General features: G+C 38.5%; 1 protein-coding gene and 1 long non-coding RNA gene across 6 annotated transcripts in view; one reads left to right on the plus strand and one right to left on the minus strand.

Moving 5' to 3' along the window:
* Positions 1 to 287: 287 nt before the first annotated feature.
* LOC122234931 lies at positions 288 to 1812 on the plus strand. The gene is made up of 2 exons (XR_006212931.1): positions 288 to 710; positions 1731 to 1812. It is a non-coding gene; the product is annotated as an uncharacterized LOC122234931 (long non-coding RNA).
* The window catches only part of CNOT4 (CCR4-NOT transcription complex subunit 4), a 145006-nt gene continuing 126285 nt past the window's right edge, over positions 1698 to 20418 (minus strand). For 3 of the 5 annotated variants that reach the window (XM_042973077.1, XM_007076261.3, XM_007076260.3), the window contains 2 exons: positions 2993 to 3205; positions 1698 to 2279 (listed from right to left, as the gene is read on the minus strand). In XM_042973077.1, the coding sequence (XP_042829011.1) occupies positions 1978 to 2279; positions 2993 to 3205 (515 nt within the window). In that variant the 3' untranslated portion in view covers positions 1698 to 1977. The remainder of the gene's footprint in view (positions 2280 to 2992; positions 3206 to 20418) is intronic. The other 2 variants (XM_007076263.3, XM_007076262.3) reach the window with 1 other exon arrangement.

A 20418-nucleotide genomic window follows, 5' to 3' on the forward strand; every position in this document is an offset into this window, starting at 1 on the left:
TTGAAATTATCCTGTTCATTTTTCAAAAACTGTGTGGAAATTGTTTTTGTGTGTGTGTGTGTTTGTGTTTTTTGCTTATTTACGTATTTATTTATTTATTTATTTATTTAGGTTTTTGGTAGCAAATTGAAGTACAAAGTATAGGCAAGAAAAAGAAATCAATGTGAAATGCATGACTTACAAGACCTACTTAATTCATTTGACAAAGATTCCGTTAATGAATCATGTGCTGAAAATCCCCAAACTCCATCTTTGGACTTGTCAATGTAGTCCAAGCCAGGAAATGCAAACCACGCAGATTCTTAAGAACCTGGGAGGGAACGTTTCATTCTGTCCCCCACCCTCTGCTAGTCAGCGATGTGACCCTCTCCCCATTGTTGGGTATTCCCTGGAATGGGTTGGTCACAGAAGAGGTGTCTGTGGGATGTCTACATCAGCGTTCTCCCAATCTCTTTCCTATCATGGCGCTCACACAAGGAACTGCTACTCGCACAGCACAATGGCTCTTCCTCCCTCCAGGCCTCTCAAGCCAACCACCGTCTCGGCACATCATCAGCCCATCTGCTCCTGCCTGGCTCACGAGTCTTCTCGGTTCAGGTCTGGCCTGCATAGTACAATAGCACAGGGAAGTTATCTTCTACCGAAAGCCACCGGGAGAGGAAGTCTTGAGGACAAGACGGGCTGATGTTCAAAGATGGCAAAGACCGACGGTAAGATGAATTCTTTTTCTAATCTCTTCTTCTGTACCATTTGTCCTATTATTGACGACGGGAGAGCAACGAAAACATCTGACGACTGCTATTGCAAAATGTCTCAAGCTCACGTATAAGAAAATGGAAAAACAAAAACAAGAACAACCCAAGGGTCATCATCAAGTTTTCTGTTTTATTTAAGATTTTAGTTTTAATTCTGAAGAAAGAGGTACATTTCCTTGTTTTTAGTTTTAGCGTCAGGTTATAACCAGGTTTCTGTTTTCTTTTCTCCTGTCTTTTCAATACTGCACAAACGTCCAGAAACTACAGGGTTAAGTAAAAGCTGCAGGCAAGGAGGTCAGAGATTTGCTCCTGATGGTGATCAGATGGCCCCAGAGCAGTGCTATCTCAGAGTGCCCCAGTCAGGCGAATTTTAAGGGAAAAGAAAAAAAGATTCTGACAGAGGAGAAAGACCGAAGAAATCACTTATATTTCAGCTCTTATGTTATGCATAGGTATTAAATCTGTGAATACTTTTTTTCTTTAAAACATTTGAATTTACTTTAAATCTAAAGCCAAAAATTTTTTTCTCCTTTAAAAAAAAAAAATCACTTCTCCCCTCCTTATCAACTCTTTAGCAATAGGCCAGTTACTGCTACAGATCAATTTGTCTTTCCATCAACTTCCAATAAATTCTTTTGCTTAACGACACAATCAAGTCCTCTCCATCAACTTGCCGGAAGAATTAAAAATTAAATTAAATTAAAAGCATTTTCCCTGCAATAGTGATAAGCTGAATACAAGATGGATGTCAGGACCACTGCTTTCCCCCATGCACTTAGCAATCTCATTTCAATTAACCTGGTTTTCAAAACTTTTGCAGTTGATAATGCATTTACTTGACCTTTCCTAAAGATTAATCGTCATTTTCTGCTAAGCAGATTATGTCATTATTATGCGCAACAGACAAACAGTAATTTTCTAAGTATTGAGACTGCCCTTTGATTTCTTTTTTTTTTTTTGTCCCTCCTTAAAAAGGCATTTTTAGGAAACATTCAACAGTGTCACTCAAATGCTGGATCAACAGAAACTTTTACAATTAAAAAAAAAGAGATGGTGATGACCCTGTGATCGCATTGCATCTGGGGGTGAGGAGAAAAAAAAAGTTGATCGGGAACTGGATTCTTCAGAACGTAAGAATGAGAAGGGAGCTGTGGGTGTGGGCCGAGAGGGAGAAAACAGGGCGGGACAAATCCTGCGTTTTCTAATGGTTTCTCCTCTTTCCCTAATGGCGGTCCAGTGTTGAACTCTGTAGTAAATCTGTGGGGGTTTTGCTGGGGGGTCTGAAGGCTGTCTGAAAGCCTGGGGGTGGGGAGTGGAAGCTGGAAGGGTTTGAAGGAGGAGGGTAGGGGTTCCAACTGGCTCTGTGCAGAGGGATCTGTGTGCTGAAGGGGGCGCTGTGGTGGGTCTGCGACGGAGCAGCACTGGGGCCGTCCATCTCTGTGAGGGCCTGAAGGGATTTTAGCCAGTGTGGAGGATTGTCATCTTGAAGAGAGTCTAAACTGTTTCCTGAAGTTGCTGGAATACCTAAGGAGAGAACAGAAAAACAAGGGGGGAAATGGTGAGTTTGTGAAACAGGAGTAAGAAACCCATCGAACAAACAAACAAACAAACAAACAAACAAGAAATGTCTCAGGTGATTAGTTTATCCAAAAAGAAACAAAACTTACACATCTTAAACTCCTTCCGGAGGAGACCTTTTTAATCTTATGGTCTTTTGAATCCTCCGCCCACAAGGACCATGATTCATTGCTAGAGAAACCCATGCCTCTCCTTCAGCGGCATAGACATCGTCCCCCACTGTCACAGAGGCAGAGCTGCGGAAAGTAGCCCCCAGAATTGTATGCCATCATCTCCCAATCGCGCTTCGCCTTCTCTAACAGGGGTACGTAAACAAGATAGCCTTATAATAGAGAGCTTTATTTTCAAAAGTGGAGTATGTTCCTTTCAAAGGGTAAGTCAGACACTTCTGTTCTTTGAGACTTGAAACATGCGCACGTGCTGCCAGACGTTAGCACCACTTACACCCAGAGAAGCAACCGAGGCACCAAATGCCTTCTGATACAACGAGGCCAACACAGCTAACCGAGACTGCAGGACCCCAGAGAACGACACAGGCCACCCCACGCGTGTGGCTTTGTGGAAAGAAGCCGATGTTGAAGAGACCTCTGTCTGCGTTTAATCTGTGCTGAAAACCAAATGGATGGCAGTCAGTGGAGCCGAAGGAGCGAGAAAGTTACCTGTGATGATGGCTGGGTCTGTCCAGCTGCCAGGGCTGTCCCAACTCAGGCTGTCGGTGGTGGCGGGGTTGGACGTTGGTGCAGTGTGGTTGGCGTTGGAGGGGGAGGAAGAATTGGGCAGTCCACCAAAGTTGATGTTAATGTTGGGTAGAAGTGCCCTTAGCCCGTCCTGCCATTCCTTCATATTTAAACTCTCTACAGAACTGCTGTTGTCTGGGAGATTTACCAACAAAAAAATGAAAGATAAAAAAAAAAAAATAAAAAGCTGACGTTAGAAACAGATGTTGTTCTTTCGTGGTTAAGCGGGAGAAGAATTATTCTTTCTTTACTGAGCATTTAAGATGGATTTTCCTAGCAAGATAAACTTGGGTTAGGATTTCTCTCGTGAGCTCAGAGCCCCTGAAATAAGTGAGGAAGAACTTGCTCAAGGATCAGGAGAGGGAGCGTCTTGTCCTTCTTAGAGGCTCTTCACCATTTTGCGTTTGTAAATCACTAAGCCGGTTTAAAGACTCAATGCTCCAGAGCACAATTTAGTTTCAGCCACTTTATGAAGTTTCAGGTAGTGAGGCATTTGGCCAGCTGAGCTGATTTATGCTATCAAGCCTGCAAAGTTCAATATAGGAGCTTATTTCTGAGCCCGTTAAGTGGAAGAAAAGTCATTTTTATGAAGAATAAACATAAGCCAATAGAAAAGGAAAAATAATTAAGTTCTTCCTGATGATAAAACTGGTAATGCATTTCAGAGGAGAAAGGCAGTAATGAATAGGCTTTTGAATTTGAAAAGAGCATTTTTCCATTAGTCATAAAGGCCGAGTAGGCAGGGGCTAAGCTACCTTTCAGATGGGATAATTTCCAGCACAGCCTGCCTGCCCTATTCCAACAGCTCTACCGATCATTTAAAACTCAAGTCCTGGAGTCCTACAGTCAGTTCTCTGGTTCTACTTATGAACAGTGTCATCCTTGACAAGACACATCAATGTAAAAAGGCTTTTGATAAGTCGTAACTAAACTTGATCTACGACCATCCAGAATCCACATACGGTAACTCATCGGTTGGAGGGGAATGGGTGAAGTGTAGGTGGTAGGGTAATGGTTTTATTGAAAACAGGAATGTAGGTCAAACTACCAACTGAGGTTTTTGAGAAGAGCAGAGAATTGGTAAGCAATCACCACTGATGATGATGAGATTCTAGCAGGTGGTCTGTGCTATTTGGTGAATGTAGAATTGTCTTTTTATACTTTTGCTTTGCACCAATTTACTGTTCTATGTATCATGTTTCAGCAAGTGAAGCATTTAACCCTACTGGCCTTATTCATACAAAGAAAAAAAACAAACAAACTACAACCAAACCCAACAAAAGTCATCCCTGAATTACTAAGATGAAGAAAAGGCAATTTATGCCATTCAGACAAGTCAAGACAAGGAAAAAGAAATTCTTCAAACCTACTTTCATTTCACAATCAAGGCAGTTTCCTAAGGCGCCTCCTGTTTCCATCTTTACACGTGCACCGAGCTGTACAATTTACAAGGCTCTCTCACACTTATTTATTGTTTCATTTGGCCCTCGTGTTGTGAGGTAGGCGGAACGGGGACAATAATCTCCATTTAACAGATGAACACACTCCAGAATAATTTGCTCAACGTCACATAACTAATAAAGACTTGAACCCAGACCCCGAGTTGTTTTTTCTTAATAACACCAAGCTCTCTCTCTCTCTCTCTCTTGATCTACACCGTATAGACTATTAATTGCCTTTTTTAATGGATCTATAAGACCCATGACTTAAAAAAGGCACAATCGAAACACAGCAATAAGTGGATATAGTATATCCACTGGCCATGAGTAGCAGGATAGAGAAATATTTTGGCTGAATAAACAGAGTAGACTTTGCAGCTAGGCTGGGGGTGGGAGGGATTTCTAATCAACAATGCAATAGTCATTTTCACCCTGACTCCCAACTGCATGAGGCAATTCACAGTAACAAAGCAACAAAGTTCTAAAATACTCTCCAGTACAGGAAGGTTTGCTGACTATGGCACATTCTAACCTTTAAAGTGATCAAATCGTCAGACGGAATAACTGAAAATGGTTTTCAATTAACCAGAAACGGAACTCTAAACAAGGAAAGCTTCCTAGGAGGGAAATAAAATCCCCCTGATATAAAAAGATGATGTATAACCACGTGGAAAAATTCCGAGGAAGACTAATGCTCTTGACCTAGGTAGCTAAAGTCAATTAAGAAGACTGCAGAGATGATTTGAGACCCTCTTTCCCACTGAATAGAGAAAAAGAAAATACCCATGACTCAGTTAATACCAATTTTCTCCTTACTTTTGCTTTAGATTTAGTGAGAAGTGGAACCAAGGAACCCCTAACTTGGCATTAACAGAATAATATTTGCATTTATATAAAGTTTATTTGAAAATTAGTATTGCAATCCAGTCAAAAGACATTTGTTCACGGGCAGGGGACCCACAGGAACTTTGCATTTTCCATTCAGTTTTGCTGTAAACTTAAAATGCTCCAAAAAATAAAGTCTACTTTAAAAAACATGTTTCCCTGATTTTAGACTAATGAAATCAGGCAAGAGTACAGCAGACCCTTGAACAACACAGATTTGAGCTGCATGGGTCCACTTACACGCAATTCTTTTTTCGGATAAATACAGTACAGTCCTATAAATGTATTTTTCTTTTCCTTAGGATTTTCTTAATAACATTTTCTTTAGCTTAGTTTATTATAAGAATACGGTATATAATACATATAACATACAAAATATGTGTTGTCTGTTTATGTTATTGGTAAAGCATCCTGGTAAACAGCAGGCTATTAGTAAAGTTTTGGGGAGTCAAAAGTTACACGTGGATTTTTAACCATGCAGGGGGTTGGTGCCCCTAACCCCAAGTAACATGTTTAAGGGTCAACTCTCTGTTGGCCAAAGAAACTCACATTTGCCACATGATATAGAAACAGTGAGAAACTCATATCATCCCAGGTGAACTATGATTATAAGACACCATGAGAAATAAATAAGCTAGTTTATAATTCTTACAATCTTGCCAAAAAACAAAGTCATGTATCTAGGCATCTCAGGACCTGGACAGCATGCACGACTGGTTCACAGTGAAGCTGCAAAGTGTCACAGGGAAGCGGACTGACATCTTTAGCTCTTGGAATGGGACCACTGACTCCCAAGTAGCTTAGAAGAGAAATATTCTTCAGCTTTCTCCCCTGTTGCTATGCCAAGTGTTGGCATAAAGAACAGGCAAGGGACGGGAAACTAACTAAAGCCTAACTTCATCAAAATAGCTCTCTCAGTCCAGCCATACTTGAAATCACCTCCTTCCCCAACCCGCTCCCTCCCTGCCTTGGACTCCAATTGGTTCTGGCAACAAGGGCCTCTGGTAATCCATTCTTTGCAATATACAATAGCAGGGGTTATTCACCTCAGCACCACAGACATTTTGGACTACATAATTGTTAAGCGGGGTCGTTCTATGCATTACAGGATGTATAGCAGCATCTCTGGCCTCTACCCACCAGATGCTAGGAGCCCATACATCCCAGTTCTGCCAACCAAAAGTATCTCCAAATATTGCCAAATGACTCCCAGGGGAACAAAATGGTCCCTGGTTGAGAACCAATGACACAAAGGAAGTTGGTTCCTTAGTTTCTAGGGCTCTGAAAAAATCCCACTCAATACATATTTCCCTTTAAAATAGTACCAGAACTTTGACCAGTGGACTCAACTTGATGCAACTTCATTTCTGTTTATTGATACAGGACTTCACACTGGGGTGCAATTTAGTATGTACAACTCAGTAGATCTAATGGAAAACAATACTGGGCTGAAGACTGCAGATGGACTGATTGTATTTATCAGCTCTACCTGGTAATTAATACAACCTTGGGCATATAAGTATCTTAATATCCCAGGACTCTATTTCATAAGTAGGAATAATATCTGCCCTAGTTTCTTGTAGGGACAAAATGAGAGAAGGGAAAGCAATCTGAAGCCCATCTATTACTTGCCTAACAACTATTTTTTATTAGTACTCAATACTGAATAGACAGTAAACTTTCCAAAAAGACAAGGCAGAGGACTCCTCACTTGCCAGAAACTGGCTCTGTGCAAACAGTCTCCTCCGAGAACGTAGGGATAACACCCAGCATCTCCACAGAGGGACTGTGTAGTCAGTCGACTGAGCTGATAAGCCTTCTCACCAAAACACTGCAAGGTCGAGATACGGGAAAGTACCTTAAACTTTCCACAAGGAAAGTACAATGAAAATCAAGTTAGTGAACATATTTTATATTAGAAATGATACTATCTGACTTGTATTTAATTAGTTGTAGTATTTACTCCGGGAAGAATCGTACATTTTTAAAGGATGGCTGACAACATTTAAATGTTTTATAATATTAAAAAAACTAATTATAATTTTCAAATACGTACAACAAAACACTATTTACAGGACTAAATAATTTGAGGGCAGGAAAGCAGTTCAAATTGTTTGCAGTAGTTTTATTTTTCAGTATAGAACTCAAAGACACACAATTTAAAGTACCTTCAAGATGCCACATACTACATTCTCATATGCCATGATGTGAGGAGTATCAGTATACTGTTTCCGTGGATCAGAACACCAGAAAGAAGAAATTATGTTTAAAATTCAGCCAGCTTGCTGATTACCTAACACCCAGTCCCTAACAAGTTGATCACAGCACACGAAGCAAGTTGACAAATCCAGTTTGGGGCAACAACAAAGATTATAACATGTATGTGTTAAGACTGCCAAGACGGAAGTCAAAGCAACTATTTACTGACGGCGTACGGTATGCAAGGAGAACAAACAACTTAAAACTCTTGTCTCTTGTTCTCAAGGAGTTTAAAGTCTAGACAGTGAGACAATGCAAATACGGGAAAAGTTCAACATCACCGGAAGAGCAACAGAAGAAATGTCACAGGGTTGTACGTGACCATTAAATGCTCTCAAGTTCAGTAAAAAGAGAGGCCAGTGAGGCACACTTATGGAAATGTCTAGGGGGAAAGAACAAGGGCAGTCATGCACGCGTGGAGCTGTTTTTGTTACTACATAGACACCCCGAGCCTGAAACATCCACAACAGGTCGAAAGCATCTTTGGTATTTTTACATAACTCCAGACTAGTCCAACCATTAACTAGGATGTACAGAAGAGACATGTTTTGTAAGCAATGGCTACATGGTTGACCCTGACCCCACACGGGTTCACTTACATGTGGACTTTTTTTCAGTAGAGCACTATTAAATATATTTTCTCTTCCTTAGGATTTCCTTAATAACATTTTATTTTCTCTAGCTTGCTTTACTGTAAGAAAGCAATAGATAATACATATAACAAACAAGATATGTGTTAATCGACTGTGTTATTGGTAAAGCTTCTGGTCAACAGGAGGCTATTAATAGCTGAGTCTGGGGAGGGGGATTCTGAAGTTATACACAGAGTTTCAACTGCACGGGGGGTCAGTGCCTCTAACCCCTGTGTTATTTGAGGGTCGAGCATATTATGAAATAAAACTAAGCTGTATTCTGACATCAGATCTTTCACAGAAAATCATAAAGCAGGAAAAGATTAACAGCTTAGGCAAGAACACCCAGCATTATAGTGGCTGAGTGGGTTTCTTTCCTTTCTGTTCCTCAGTTTCACTGCAATGTGTTCATCATTATGAATTGAAAACTTTGCTACAGATAGCAAAACTGTGGGCAAATCTGCTCTTTTAAGTTGTCACTGGTGGCAAGCTAATGAGTTTTTCAAGTTTGCATAAAATCTTCACCCCGAAGACTGGTTTCCAAATTGGTTTCGGCCTGCAAAACCATCTCAGGAGCCCCTGTGGAGAAAGTCGAGGGGACAGGGGACCAGGACGACCTGTCCTCCCCCCATCTCCCCATCTTGCTTTTATCTATCTCACATATTAGGGTGCCATGTAAGATTGCATTTGAAAACCAGTACCTGCTGCTAAGCATGAAGACAGAAGATCTGTGTCTAATGACAACATGAGGAGATAAAACACACAAGGGAACCTGAAAACAAAAGGCCATCCCAAGTATTTGTTTCCTCTACTACAATCTGGACCACCAGGTCAGGATTTTCTGTCTCCTCTTGGAGGCCTGCCTCTCCGCATATTTGGCCTTAGGCTACTCCATTCTTACCTGCAACCCCTAGGGCGAGAGACCTCTTGAATTTCAAGTTAAATTTCTATCAGTGGTCAAACCCACCCCAACTGGGCAATAGTCATTGAGAGTCCCAGATATGCCCATCAGTTTATTTTGCTCTTCAGTTTTTCAGCTTTATTTAAAGCTTTTGGTTACTCCTCAAAGCCTCAATTGGCAACCTGATCTTGTTTTCCTAAAAGCTTTTATCTTCCTTTCTTTTACTGCTGTCCGCTATAGTTTAAAGTCAAAGGCTCCCTCCAGTGGCTAGGTTACTTAGTGAAACAAAGTTTTCTTGGTACAAGCGATTGTACATTTGAAATCCAGTTCCCACTGTGGTTACTCCTTGCCAGTTGGATTCTCAAATGTTCATGCATTTTTAGAAGGACACACACAGTCACTCCGTCTCAGGCACTCTACCCCTCTCTATAGCCCTCCCACCTCACCCTGTTACGTATATTATTTCCTGTCAGTTTTGGAATGCGTCTCCATCAGTACATGATTTTAAGAAAGCCTAAACTTTCTCCAGCTTTGACATATCTCTAAGCAACTCAAATATAAATGACTTATGCTTGCCCTATGTGTTAAACCAAACTTTAAAGAGCTTACAAAATTTCTCCTCCCAGAACATGAAAGAGAGCTTTATCATATCGGCATGCTGTACTTTTTAGGTGAGCCACAGAAATCATTTCAATTTATTAACTAAGATTTGCAGGGAAAATGACTATTTTGTGAATAAATTCTTTCAGGTTTATGAAAAAATACTATTCTACTTAAACAAAAAGAACTGCCACTCAAATTTCTAGGATTATGCTTATTATAAAGCAAGGCAGACCAGTACTGCAGAGTGGATTTTCTGGGGCACAAAAAACTAAAGGATTTAATAGATTTGAAGGTAGAGATTAAACTAAGTGAAAAAATTCTAAGAACTCAAATGAAAAAAACTTGAGGGCAGAAGAAACTGAAAAAAGTAATAATACAAAAACCAAAATTTATTACTACTAATAGAAGGAAGCAGAAATAACACACACAGGAGAGGGCCAGCTAAAGATGGCCTGGGCTTCCCGGGCTCTGCTTTTACTTTGTGCCTTTCTCCTGGTCTAGAATGCTTTCCCGATCTCTTCAATTAATTTTTACTCAATCTTCCAAAAGTTTAAGTCTTTTCTCTTCCGCTCAGACCATTCGAGAACAGCACTCGCGGGCTGGATCACACTCACTGGGCAGCAAACTGTGCTGTGACACCAATGTGGCTGCTGTTCACCCTTACGTGTACTCACACCTCTCAAGTCTACGGCAGGGCCCGTAAGGGCACATTTTATACACGCTTCATCACGTTGCTCAGTGTCTTAGAAACCTGATGTGCTTCAAGATATCTGCTGAATCAAAGACCGAACTTGAGAAGAGCTGAAAAATCACTTTCCCCTAGAAAGCTTGTTTAATTCCTATCTGTAGAATGCTATGAATCAAATCACTCTCCAAATAGATGCAAATCTTTCTGAAAGCAGGAATCAGCTAGGTTTGGGGGGCCAAAAGGCTTCTGTGCATGTAAACTGAGGGAAAGGAGCCACTATGATGACATGTTTTCAATAGTGCTTGAGATGTGTGTGCACTGGCATGTGCATTTTTTAAAATCCAATGCACCAAGATTAAATAAGCGTTGCTCGGATGACAATAAATGCTCTTCTGGTATGAACAAAGTCCTGTGGGCATAAAGAAGAAAATGGACTATTGTGCCATTCTGTGTGCAGGATAAACGGTGGTGAGCCGAAAAGCTCAGGGCAACAGAAGCTGCTAGTGAAGAGGACTGGGCATTCATACAGAACAGACAGTAGCAGGAGCAGCTGATCTAAAATACAGTAGAAGCATTTCGAACTACGAGTAGATGTGTTTTACACAATGCGTATGTAACTTTTTCTCTACTAGAATGTTCTGAAACTCTGTTTTAGGGGAGAATCGGATCATTTAAAGAGAACCAAAAAAAATCCAGATGTTTGTCTTAGGAAGGATCGAAGGGAGAAGAATCTGTTTGTAAAAAACGGAAAAATACTTACGGAAAGATGTCTATATAGAAAGCTATATAGAGAATGAGAAAAAAATACACTTAAAAGTTAATGCAAAAGATAAATACATTCTTGGAAGCATTACAGCCTGGATTAGATGGAACGTGAACCAGGACATACAAGCAAGAGAGCTAAGGGATGGGGAGGGACAGAAATCAAGTATAAGAAATCTATAAAATCTGAAAATTGGAAGCATAAAGAAAAGCAGTCAAGTGAACACAAAACTGAGCACCAAGAACGAAGCACAGTGAAGAGACCCAAGGATGATCGAGAGGGCTTATCATCCAGGAGAGGGTATAGTGATCATCAGAATATGGTTTCGCCAAGACAAATGACAAAACTATACAGACATGGGGGTGTGTAAACTACCCTAACACGTCCGAGATCTAAATCTGCTAGAAGAAAATAATCCTAGTAAAACTGACTTCCTGACCATCAAAGAACCAGTTGGCTATTGTGCACGTAACACAAGCCTAAGAGTCTGTGACGTAATTTTAGGATTTACAGAAACAAGAAAAGAGAATAACTAGACTTGAGTTCCTGGATGGCAGGCATCCTGGCTATTTCTGCGATCACCACAGTACATTGCAATTACTTGTTTATGTACTGGCTTTCTTCTAATTCACTACGAGCTCCTCCAGGAAAGGGGACTTGATTTAACCCTCTTTGCATATAGTGAACAGTTCCCAAACTTGGACCTCAACAGGTATTTAATGTTTCCTAACAGAACAGCCCTGAACATTTGCTTCCAGGTTTTTGGAGAAGGCAGCTTTCCAAAAAAGGTATTTAAAAAAAAAAAAAACAAAAAAAAACAAAAAACAAGGATGGCTCAGGGTGGTCCCATGGTTATAGGAGGCAGTGATTCACAGGCCACAGAAGATGCCAAAATATGACTTTCTGATTATGCAAGAATAAATGATTCTAATAAGGGAAAGAAATTGAGGAGAAATCTAAAGGAACCAGCTGTTGCACTGGGAGAATCACATGGTATTAGAATTGAAAATAAAGCTTGGAAAAGATGGATGGAGGTAAAAAACCTACCTGTATATAAGAGTGTCACAATCCTTGAGGACTAAAATCAGAATATGTAATGATCTGAAGCTTGTTGAAAATGCTGAAGGCAAGAAAAAGCTAAGTTTGGAACAGGAGAAAAGTAGGAAAAGCCACTGCTCAGCCTGATGTCACAACACTAAGGCCCAAGAGAAGGCAGAGCTATGCAGTCCCAGCTTATTTTGCTTCTTTTCCATCTTCTTTACAAAAAGAGCACAATCCTCAAACCAGAAAGGACAGATTAAGCGACGTGAAGAGAACTGTAAGTTAGTAAAGATGCAAAGACAGTAGAAAAACAAAAAAAAAAGAAAAACACATTCACTCAATTTAAATGAGTTTAAAATCTTTAGGTGCAAAATGAATTCTATTCCAGGGAATTAATCCTCACAGATGTGATCACAAGACCACTGTTAAGTGCCTGAAAAGGAGAAGACGGCAGATTCTAGAAGCTACATGCTTATAATTAGTTCTTGGGAAAATTCTGAAACAGATTAGGAGCTGGATGATTTCTTTAGAAATCAACAGTTTAACAAGCACTGCTCCTCTATAGCTTGCATTTGGGGCATTTTCCACGGAAAATAATATGTAGCATTTTGGCTAGAACCTTAGGTCCCTTCCAACTGAAATACACAGGAAGTTAAACTTTAATTTTGAAGCAGAACAGGTAGTCGTGGAGGCAGCTTATCCTGACAATTGTTTTCCACTGGAAATGTCCTCCTTCTTTGTCCCATGTTCTCTTTCTTCTACTGCCTGCCCAAACTCAAGACTTTAAAGCCAGCCGTATCTCCGTCCCACTGACACATCAATTCCATAAAACAAATGGAATAAAGTGATGAGAGCCAAAATGCATTTCCAGAAAGATCCAATCATATCAAAATAATTTATTCTCTGGATGGGCTTTCTAGGATATCCTAAGTATTATGTATCTTGAATTTAGCAGTTGCTGGTAAGTCTTCTGATGGTAATCTTTTGCGACAAGATGTGAAGTGTAGCACTGGGAAACAGCAGTGTTTAGATGACTTTTCACAGAATCTACTGTGTGTCAGCCTAAAAGTTTCTGTGATGCTATTCCATTGACAGTTGCATCAAAACCAGTTAAGATACCTAGGAATAAACCTAACCAAAAAGGTGAAAGATCTGTACTCTGAAAACTATAAAATGCTGACCAAAGAAAATAAAGATGACACAAAGAAATGGAAAGACATTCCATGCTCATGGACTGGAAGAACAAACATTGTTAAAGTATACCACCCAAAGCATTCAGTGCAATCCCTATCAAAATACCATCAGCATTTTTCACAGAGCCAGAACAAACAAACTAACATTTTTATGAAACCACAAAAGACCTAAAATAGCCAAAGCAATCTTGAAAAAAACAAAGCTGGAGGCATCACAATACTGGACTTTCAAGTTATAATACAAAGCTGTAGTAATCAAAACAGTATGGTACTAGCACAAAAATAGGCACATGGACCAGTGGAACAGAACAGAAAACCCAGAAATGGACCCACAATTATATGGCCAATTAATCTTTGGCAAAACTGAAAGAATATCCAATGGGAAAAAGATGGTCTCTTCAACAAATGGTGTTGGGAAAACTGGACAGCAACATGCAAAAGAATGAAACTGGACCACTTTCTTACACCAAAACAAAAACAAGTTCAAAATGGATTAAAGACTGTGAGACCTAAAACCATACAAATCCTAGGAGAGAACACAGGCAGTAATAGCTTTTTTGACATCAGCTATAGCAACTTCTTTCTGGGGATGTCTCCTGAGCAAGGATTAAAAAAGCAAAAATAAACTATTGGAACTACATCAAAATAAAAAGCTTCTGCCTAGTGAAGGAAATAATCAACAAAACTAAAAATCTAAAAGGAATGAGAGAAGATATTTGCAAATGACATATCTATCTGATAAAGGGTTAGTATCTAAAATATATAAGGAACTTATAAAACTCAATACATACAAAACAAATAATCCAATTAAAAAATGGGCAGAAAACATCAACAGACATTTTTCCAAAGAAGACATACAAATGGCCAACAGACACATGAAAAGATGCTCAACATGACTCATCATCAGGGAAATGCAAAAATCAAAACTACAATGAGATATCATCTCACGCTTGTCAGAATGGCTAAAATAAAAAACACAAGAAAAAACAGGTGTTGGCGAGGATGTGGAGAAAGGGGAACCCTTTTGCACTGTTGGTGGGAATGCAAACTGGTGTAGCCACTGTTATGGAGTAAAACATTATTGAGGTTCCTGAGAAATTTAAAAAGAGAAGTACCTTATGATCCAGCGATTGCACTGCTAGGTATTTACTCCAAGAATACAAAAATACTAATTCAAAGGGACACATGCACCTCAATGTTTATAGCAGCATTATATACAATAGGAGAGATGTGGAACCAACCCAGTGTCCACAGATTGATGAAGAAGTTGTGGTGTGTTTGTGTACACGTGTACACACACACACACACAATGGAATAATACCCAGCCATAAAAAAAGAATGATATCTTGCCATTTGCAAAGACATGGCTGGATGAAACCTTGGCATTTGCAAAGACATGGATGCAGCTTGAGAATATTAATCTAAGCGACTTAGTCAGAGAAAGACAAATACCATATGATTTCACTCATGTGTGGAATTTAAGAAACAAAAGAACAAAGGGAAAAAAAGAGAAAAGAGAGACAAACCAAGAAAACAGACTCTTAACTATAGAGAACAAAATGACGGTTACCAGAAAAGACGTGGGGGCGGGGGGGGGGGGCTGTTAAATAGGTGATGGGGATTAGGGACTGAACTTGGAATAAGCACTGGGTGACATATGGAAATGTATGTATGGATTGTTGAATCACTATACTGTATACCTGAAACTATTATTACATTGTATGTTAACTGGAATTTGAATAGAATTTTTTAAAAATAATGTTTCTGTGATACTGCTTCCCTTATCTTTGATTCCATGCTTTTTTTCATGCTCACCAAAACCTACAAAGTTAATTTAAATATGCAAATGAAAGCAAATTCTAGAGATAGCAGAATCAGTAATAAAACAACTATTCAATTAAAAATCATCAAATTCTTCACACAAATGTTATTAATAATGTTATCAATAACATTTATCTCTTTACAATCATAGTTCCTTCATTAGACAAACCTGTAAGATGGTGATACACAAAGAGTATACTCTAACTACACCAAATCTAAACACAAAATTTAATAGGTCTGTACGTCCAGATTTTTACAAATGCATTAGGAAAGTACAGGATGAAAGAGCTCTAACGAGTCATACGTATGAAAAAAGGATCTAGTGGTTTTACTCAATAGGCTCATATTTGATATGACAAATGGGTAATGGATTTTCTAAAATGGTAACATTAAGACCATGTAAATAGATGTACAATGTCTAAATTAGCAATTATATGACAGGCAAATTGCAAGTGATAACCACTCTGAACCTCAGTTTCTTCATTTACAAAAGGGAGGTAATACCCACTCCACAGAGTATTTTTATAAAAGGACTTTGTAAACTGTTAAGGATTATGTAAATATGGGTAACAAAAGTAGTTTTAATGATAAAAATAGATCTGTTATCTGATCACATCTGGATTATTGAAGTGTGAGCTTTATGTTTTTTAAGAAAGGCATTCGTTGTCCAGTCAAAATACGTGTCAGAGGTTGCCCTTAAAAGAGCTCTCTATTTAAGAAAGTATTGAGCTCCCCAAACGGCTCATCATTTACTCATGAAGAGTTCTGGGGGGAAAAAAATATTTTGTAGAGACATTCTGAATTGTGTACATGTGCCTGTTGTAAGGGGGAAGATGTACAACTTATACACATACACACACACACACACACACACACAGACACATTTCACAAATGAAAAATTGGAAGTAAGGAAAGTTATTAGGTTATTAGGTGGCATTTAAAAAACTGTGAGAGTGTGTTTTGGGGGAGTGGTAGAGAGGAAACAAGTAAATGTCAGGAGCTGAGGTTTCCAGAGTTGAAAGACAAAGACGACAGTTCCGAGATAAAGAAGACAGAAGGAGAGGTCTGATCGTGGAGTGGTGAGGGAAATCAACACTGAAGAAGAGCACAGCACAACCAAGAGGTAAGTTGTAACTCATGTGCAGTTGAATCTGAGTTAATCTTCTAAAAGTCCCCATGTAACACAAAGCACACCCAGGTTTTGCAGGCCTCTAGAAGTCATCAGACACCAATATCACTCTCTCAACCATTAGCTTTCATTCAACATTTTCTGAATGTCTACTCTGTATCATTTTCTTTCCTAAAAGTGATGCTGTTCTGCTTGTTTGTTTGCTTGTTTGTTTTCTTTTGTGGTCCACTAGAGGTTGGCCATTCTGAACAAAGTCAGTGATAGCTTTTGATTGTTCAGCGCCAATAACACATTTTTATGGGGGTAGGAGTTCCTCTTCAGTTTGCATTCATAACCAAAGTATTTTGCTACCTATTATGCAGGCAATCCCCATATGGTTATGTGTCTACTGAAATTTCTAAGATCTCTTATATTCATAATTTTCTAAATTAAAAGATTTCTAAATTTTCTAAAAGTTATTAAAAACACCAAACCCAGTTTTTTGTCCATTTAATTACACAGCTTACTTTTATTTTGACAATGAAGATCAGTCTCATCTCTTTCTGAAAGACGGCTCCTATCTTATGGATTTAAATCAAAGTCACAAAAATTCCCAAAAAAGACTAAAATTATCCATTTTCTGAAACATGATTTTAATTGACAAATTTTTCATAACCCAGCTATGACTTCATGCTTCGATTAGAAAGTATCATTTCAGGCATTAAAACAATAATTTACTTTATTTTTTAATTTCCAGGAAAAAAAATTCAGGAAATGAAATAGCTTTCTCATTAGTTTATACTAAAACTAAATGAAACAGATATGGGTATAGTCATGGTGATGATTATGGTGATAAACATTTCCAACCCAACAGATCAAGCAAGCACACATCCTTAAGAGTTCTTCCTCATTGTACTATTTACAAGCAAAGAGATGTTTGTTAAAGTTTGGGACTCTTTTACAAATAAATGTTTGATTTCCAAACCAAGCATGTATATTTTAAAATTTAGCGATTTTAGCTATACGAAATGTCTAATTAAAAAAAAGAAGACTATTTTGCTGTTTCCTCCTCTTTACCACTTATTCACATACTAGGGAAAACTAAAAACTTCTGTGTTTCCAATTCTCAAATGATGTCTCAATTTAAAAAGAATTAGTCTTAATAAGAACACATCCTTTCCGGATCTACAAAAGATAATACTCCTGTAGAGATTAACAATTCAAAACACCATGATGAATTAAATGACTCAAATGCTCACCACCAGTCCACTAAGGGGCCTTAGTTTAAAAATCATTTAAAATATACACTTATTTAAGAGCTCATCCTTAGCTATGATTTATTCTAGTTGGATTTGAAAAAGATTGCGAAAGATGGTCTTGACAAACCAATTCTCAATGTTGAGCCCTACTGTGAAGAAGGCAGGAAGCAAAGAAGATCAGATGAATACAGTCTCAAATTCAAATCAGAAACAATTCTTATTTCACCATATCCTGAAACCTTATACTGAACTAGAACTAACATCTTAGTGGAAAAAAATTTAATTAAAAATTACACATATTTGTAAAACACGGAATCGTAGTCATAAAGTCTAGAAGTATTAAATGATTTTTAAAAGAGCTAGGATCACTCAGAAGTTGGGGAAAGTGGATAATATGGTCTTACAACATCAAAAATCTTCTATCAATTCAACATTTAACAGTACAATGGTTGTTAGTCTATTCCAAAACTCAGACTATGCTTTCTGTTCAAATGTGCTGTTTTTAAGAGAGAAAGAAAAGAAAAATGATATATGATCACTTAAAACTAAATGCCAGTTTGGAAATGAGCTGAAAGGTGATAGACTGGTTACCGGGGAGGTAACTAGGAGGTAACTGATCACAGAGACTCTGAATAAACACTCAGCAGCCTGAGAGGGAGACAGCTTTCTCCTTTGAAAAGGGAAAGTTGAGGCCTGTCAGGGATCCTGTGGGGAAATCATACAGGGAGTACACATGAAGATCGAGCTGAGAACTCCCTCTCTAACTGCGAAACGTTACACGGAGAAAGAGGATTTTCTTGTTTGGCCAAAGAAAGAAAAAAACTGGACAGTGAAATGAACACAAGGTATTGGATGAAGACTCATGGTGGTCAAGAATTAAAACCTGGAAGTGTGTTATGAAATAAAGGTTGCAGGAATGGATGTATTTATTTGGAAATTATGAGACTTTGCTTATTTTAGTAATAGGCTTCATTCCAATCAACTCTCATTTAATATATAGGTGAGGTCTTTGGAGTTTACACATAACAGTATTGACTACACTAAAATTCAAGATATGTTATACCTATCCAGGTCTGGGAAAGACCACAGTTACATTAGGTGATGAATATTAATGGCTTGGAAGTAAAAGGAAACATACCTGGTAGTAAAGCTTACCCTAAGCTGGGGGTTGGAAGGATGCCTGCTAGGGCATATCTACCAGTAATCCATATTTTTAAGTTTTAATTAAAACCTATGTTTTAACATAAGTGGAACAATGGTACGTAGCCCAACATTCTGCTTAAGGCCAGTAAGAAAACTTCCTATTTGGTTTGATGAAGTTATAACCCTGGGCCTCTTTTACCTTTAGCTGGATACTCAATGTATAGATGTAATAAAGAAAAAAATAAACAGCTCCAGGGTGTCAGTCTTCTTACAAGGGCCAACATATAAAATAACAATGTTTAAAAACATCCCAGTAATGTTCCAGATCACTATATTCTGCTCCATAGATACATGATTTCAGTATGCAAGACCAGTAACAGAGTATAAATGTTAGCATAGTCCTCGGGATAAGATCTCACCATACAAGGAAACCGCACTAGGCTACAAAAGTTGATTGCAGTCAGCTTTCCTGCATTTCTTCTTGGAGATGGTGATGGTATTATCATCTTTAAATCCTTGTGGAGCTTTCCCTCTGTTTCATTATGCTGAAAACAACAACCTCCTTGATTGAAAACATCAGCAGATATGCTATCATTTTACATGGTGTAGCATATAGTTCTTCAAGATGAGTCTGAGATGACAGCTTTAGTGTGAGTGTAGTACATCTTGGTGCCATTACTGTAAGATTTTTTTTTTTTTTTTTATTCTGTCATATTAGAGATGTCACCAGTCTAGTGATCATGCATGCTGGTCCTTAAATGCTCTTTGGCACTGCAGGAAAATCCTGGGTAAATTTAATTCCACCTCTGTTTTACCCTTTATTTTAGTTCTCACATTGGTAATTAATTTAAGTCTACATTGAGAGTACCTGCAAGGTTATGCCCCCCCCACCACCCCCACTGAAGTTACTCCAAGATCACTGGGTCACATTTAACACAGGTTTCCACAACTTACAGGATTTGTGATAACAGTCGTCAGTAGATGGACACTTTGAAAGACTTCATTATTTGCACTGACATTCACAGTTGAAAGCCCTTGACTTGCGAGTACTACTATAATAATCAAACTGTAAGACACAACAAAGTTTAGAGAAGAGATATATTCTGAATCTTGAGGTTTTTTTTCTCCTTGAGTTACATGTATGAAAGCAAATTCAGATGGTGAGGGCTAAGAGAACTTTAAATTGTTTTTAGAAAGTGATTATGGGCAAATCACAATCCTTCTGAGCCTTGTTTATTATTATCATTATTACTTAGTCTTTAAAAGGCAGATTGTTAAAGACTATGTCACAGATTTCAAAGCTCTGAAATTTATTCTAATACAAAGTTTTCTTACTATCCTTTCCTTAGGTTCTCCCAAAGAGTGTGACATGGGATGGGTATGCTTAGTAGTGAGAGTGAAATCTGATTAGAAAAAGCTATGAAAATATTTGTTCATATAACATATGGCCAGAGGTGAGATGAGATGGGCACCCACACTGTAACCTCACTGCATTTAAATAGGGTATTTCTTTAAAAATAAATTTAGAAACAGACTATACATGCATCATTTATCCTAAACACATGAATTAATCAGAACATAGCAGGAATAAATACGAAATGTAGCAGAAAAAT

This window comes from Panthera tigris, chromosome A2 (genome assembly GCF_018350195.1).
Source record: "Panthera tigris isolate Pti1 chromosome A2, P.tigris_Pti1_mat1.1, whole genome shotgun sequence".
NCBI classification, from domain to species: Eukaryota; Metazoa; Chordata; class Mammalia; order Carnivora; family Felidae; genus Panthera; species Panthera tigris.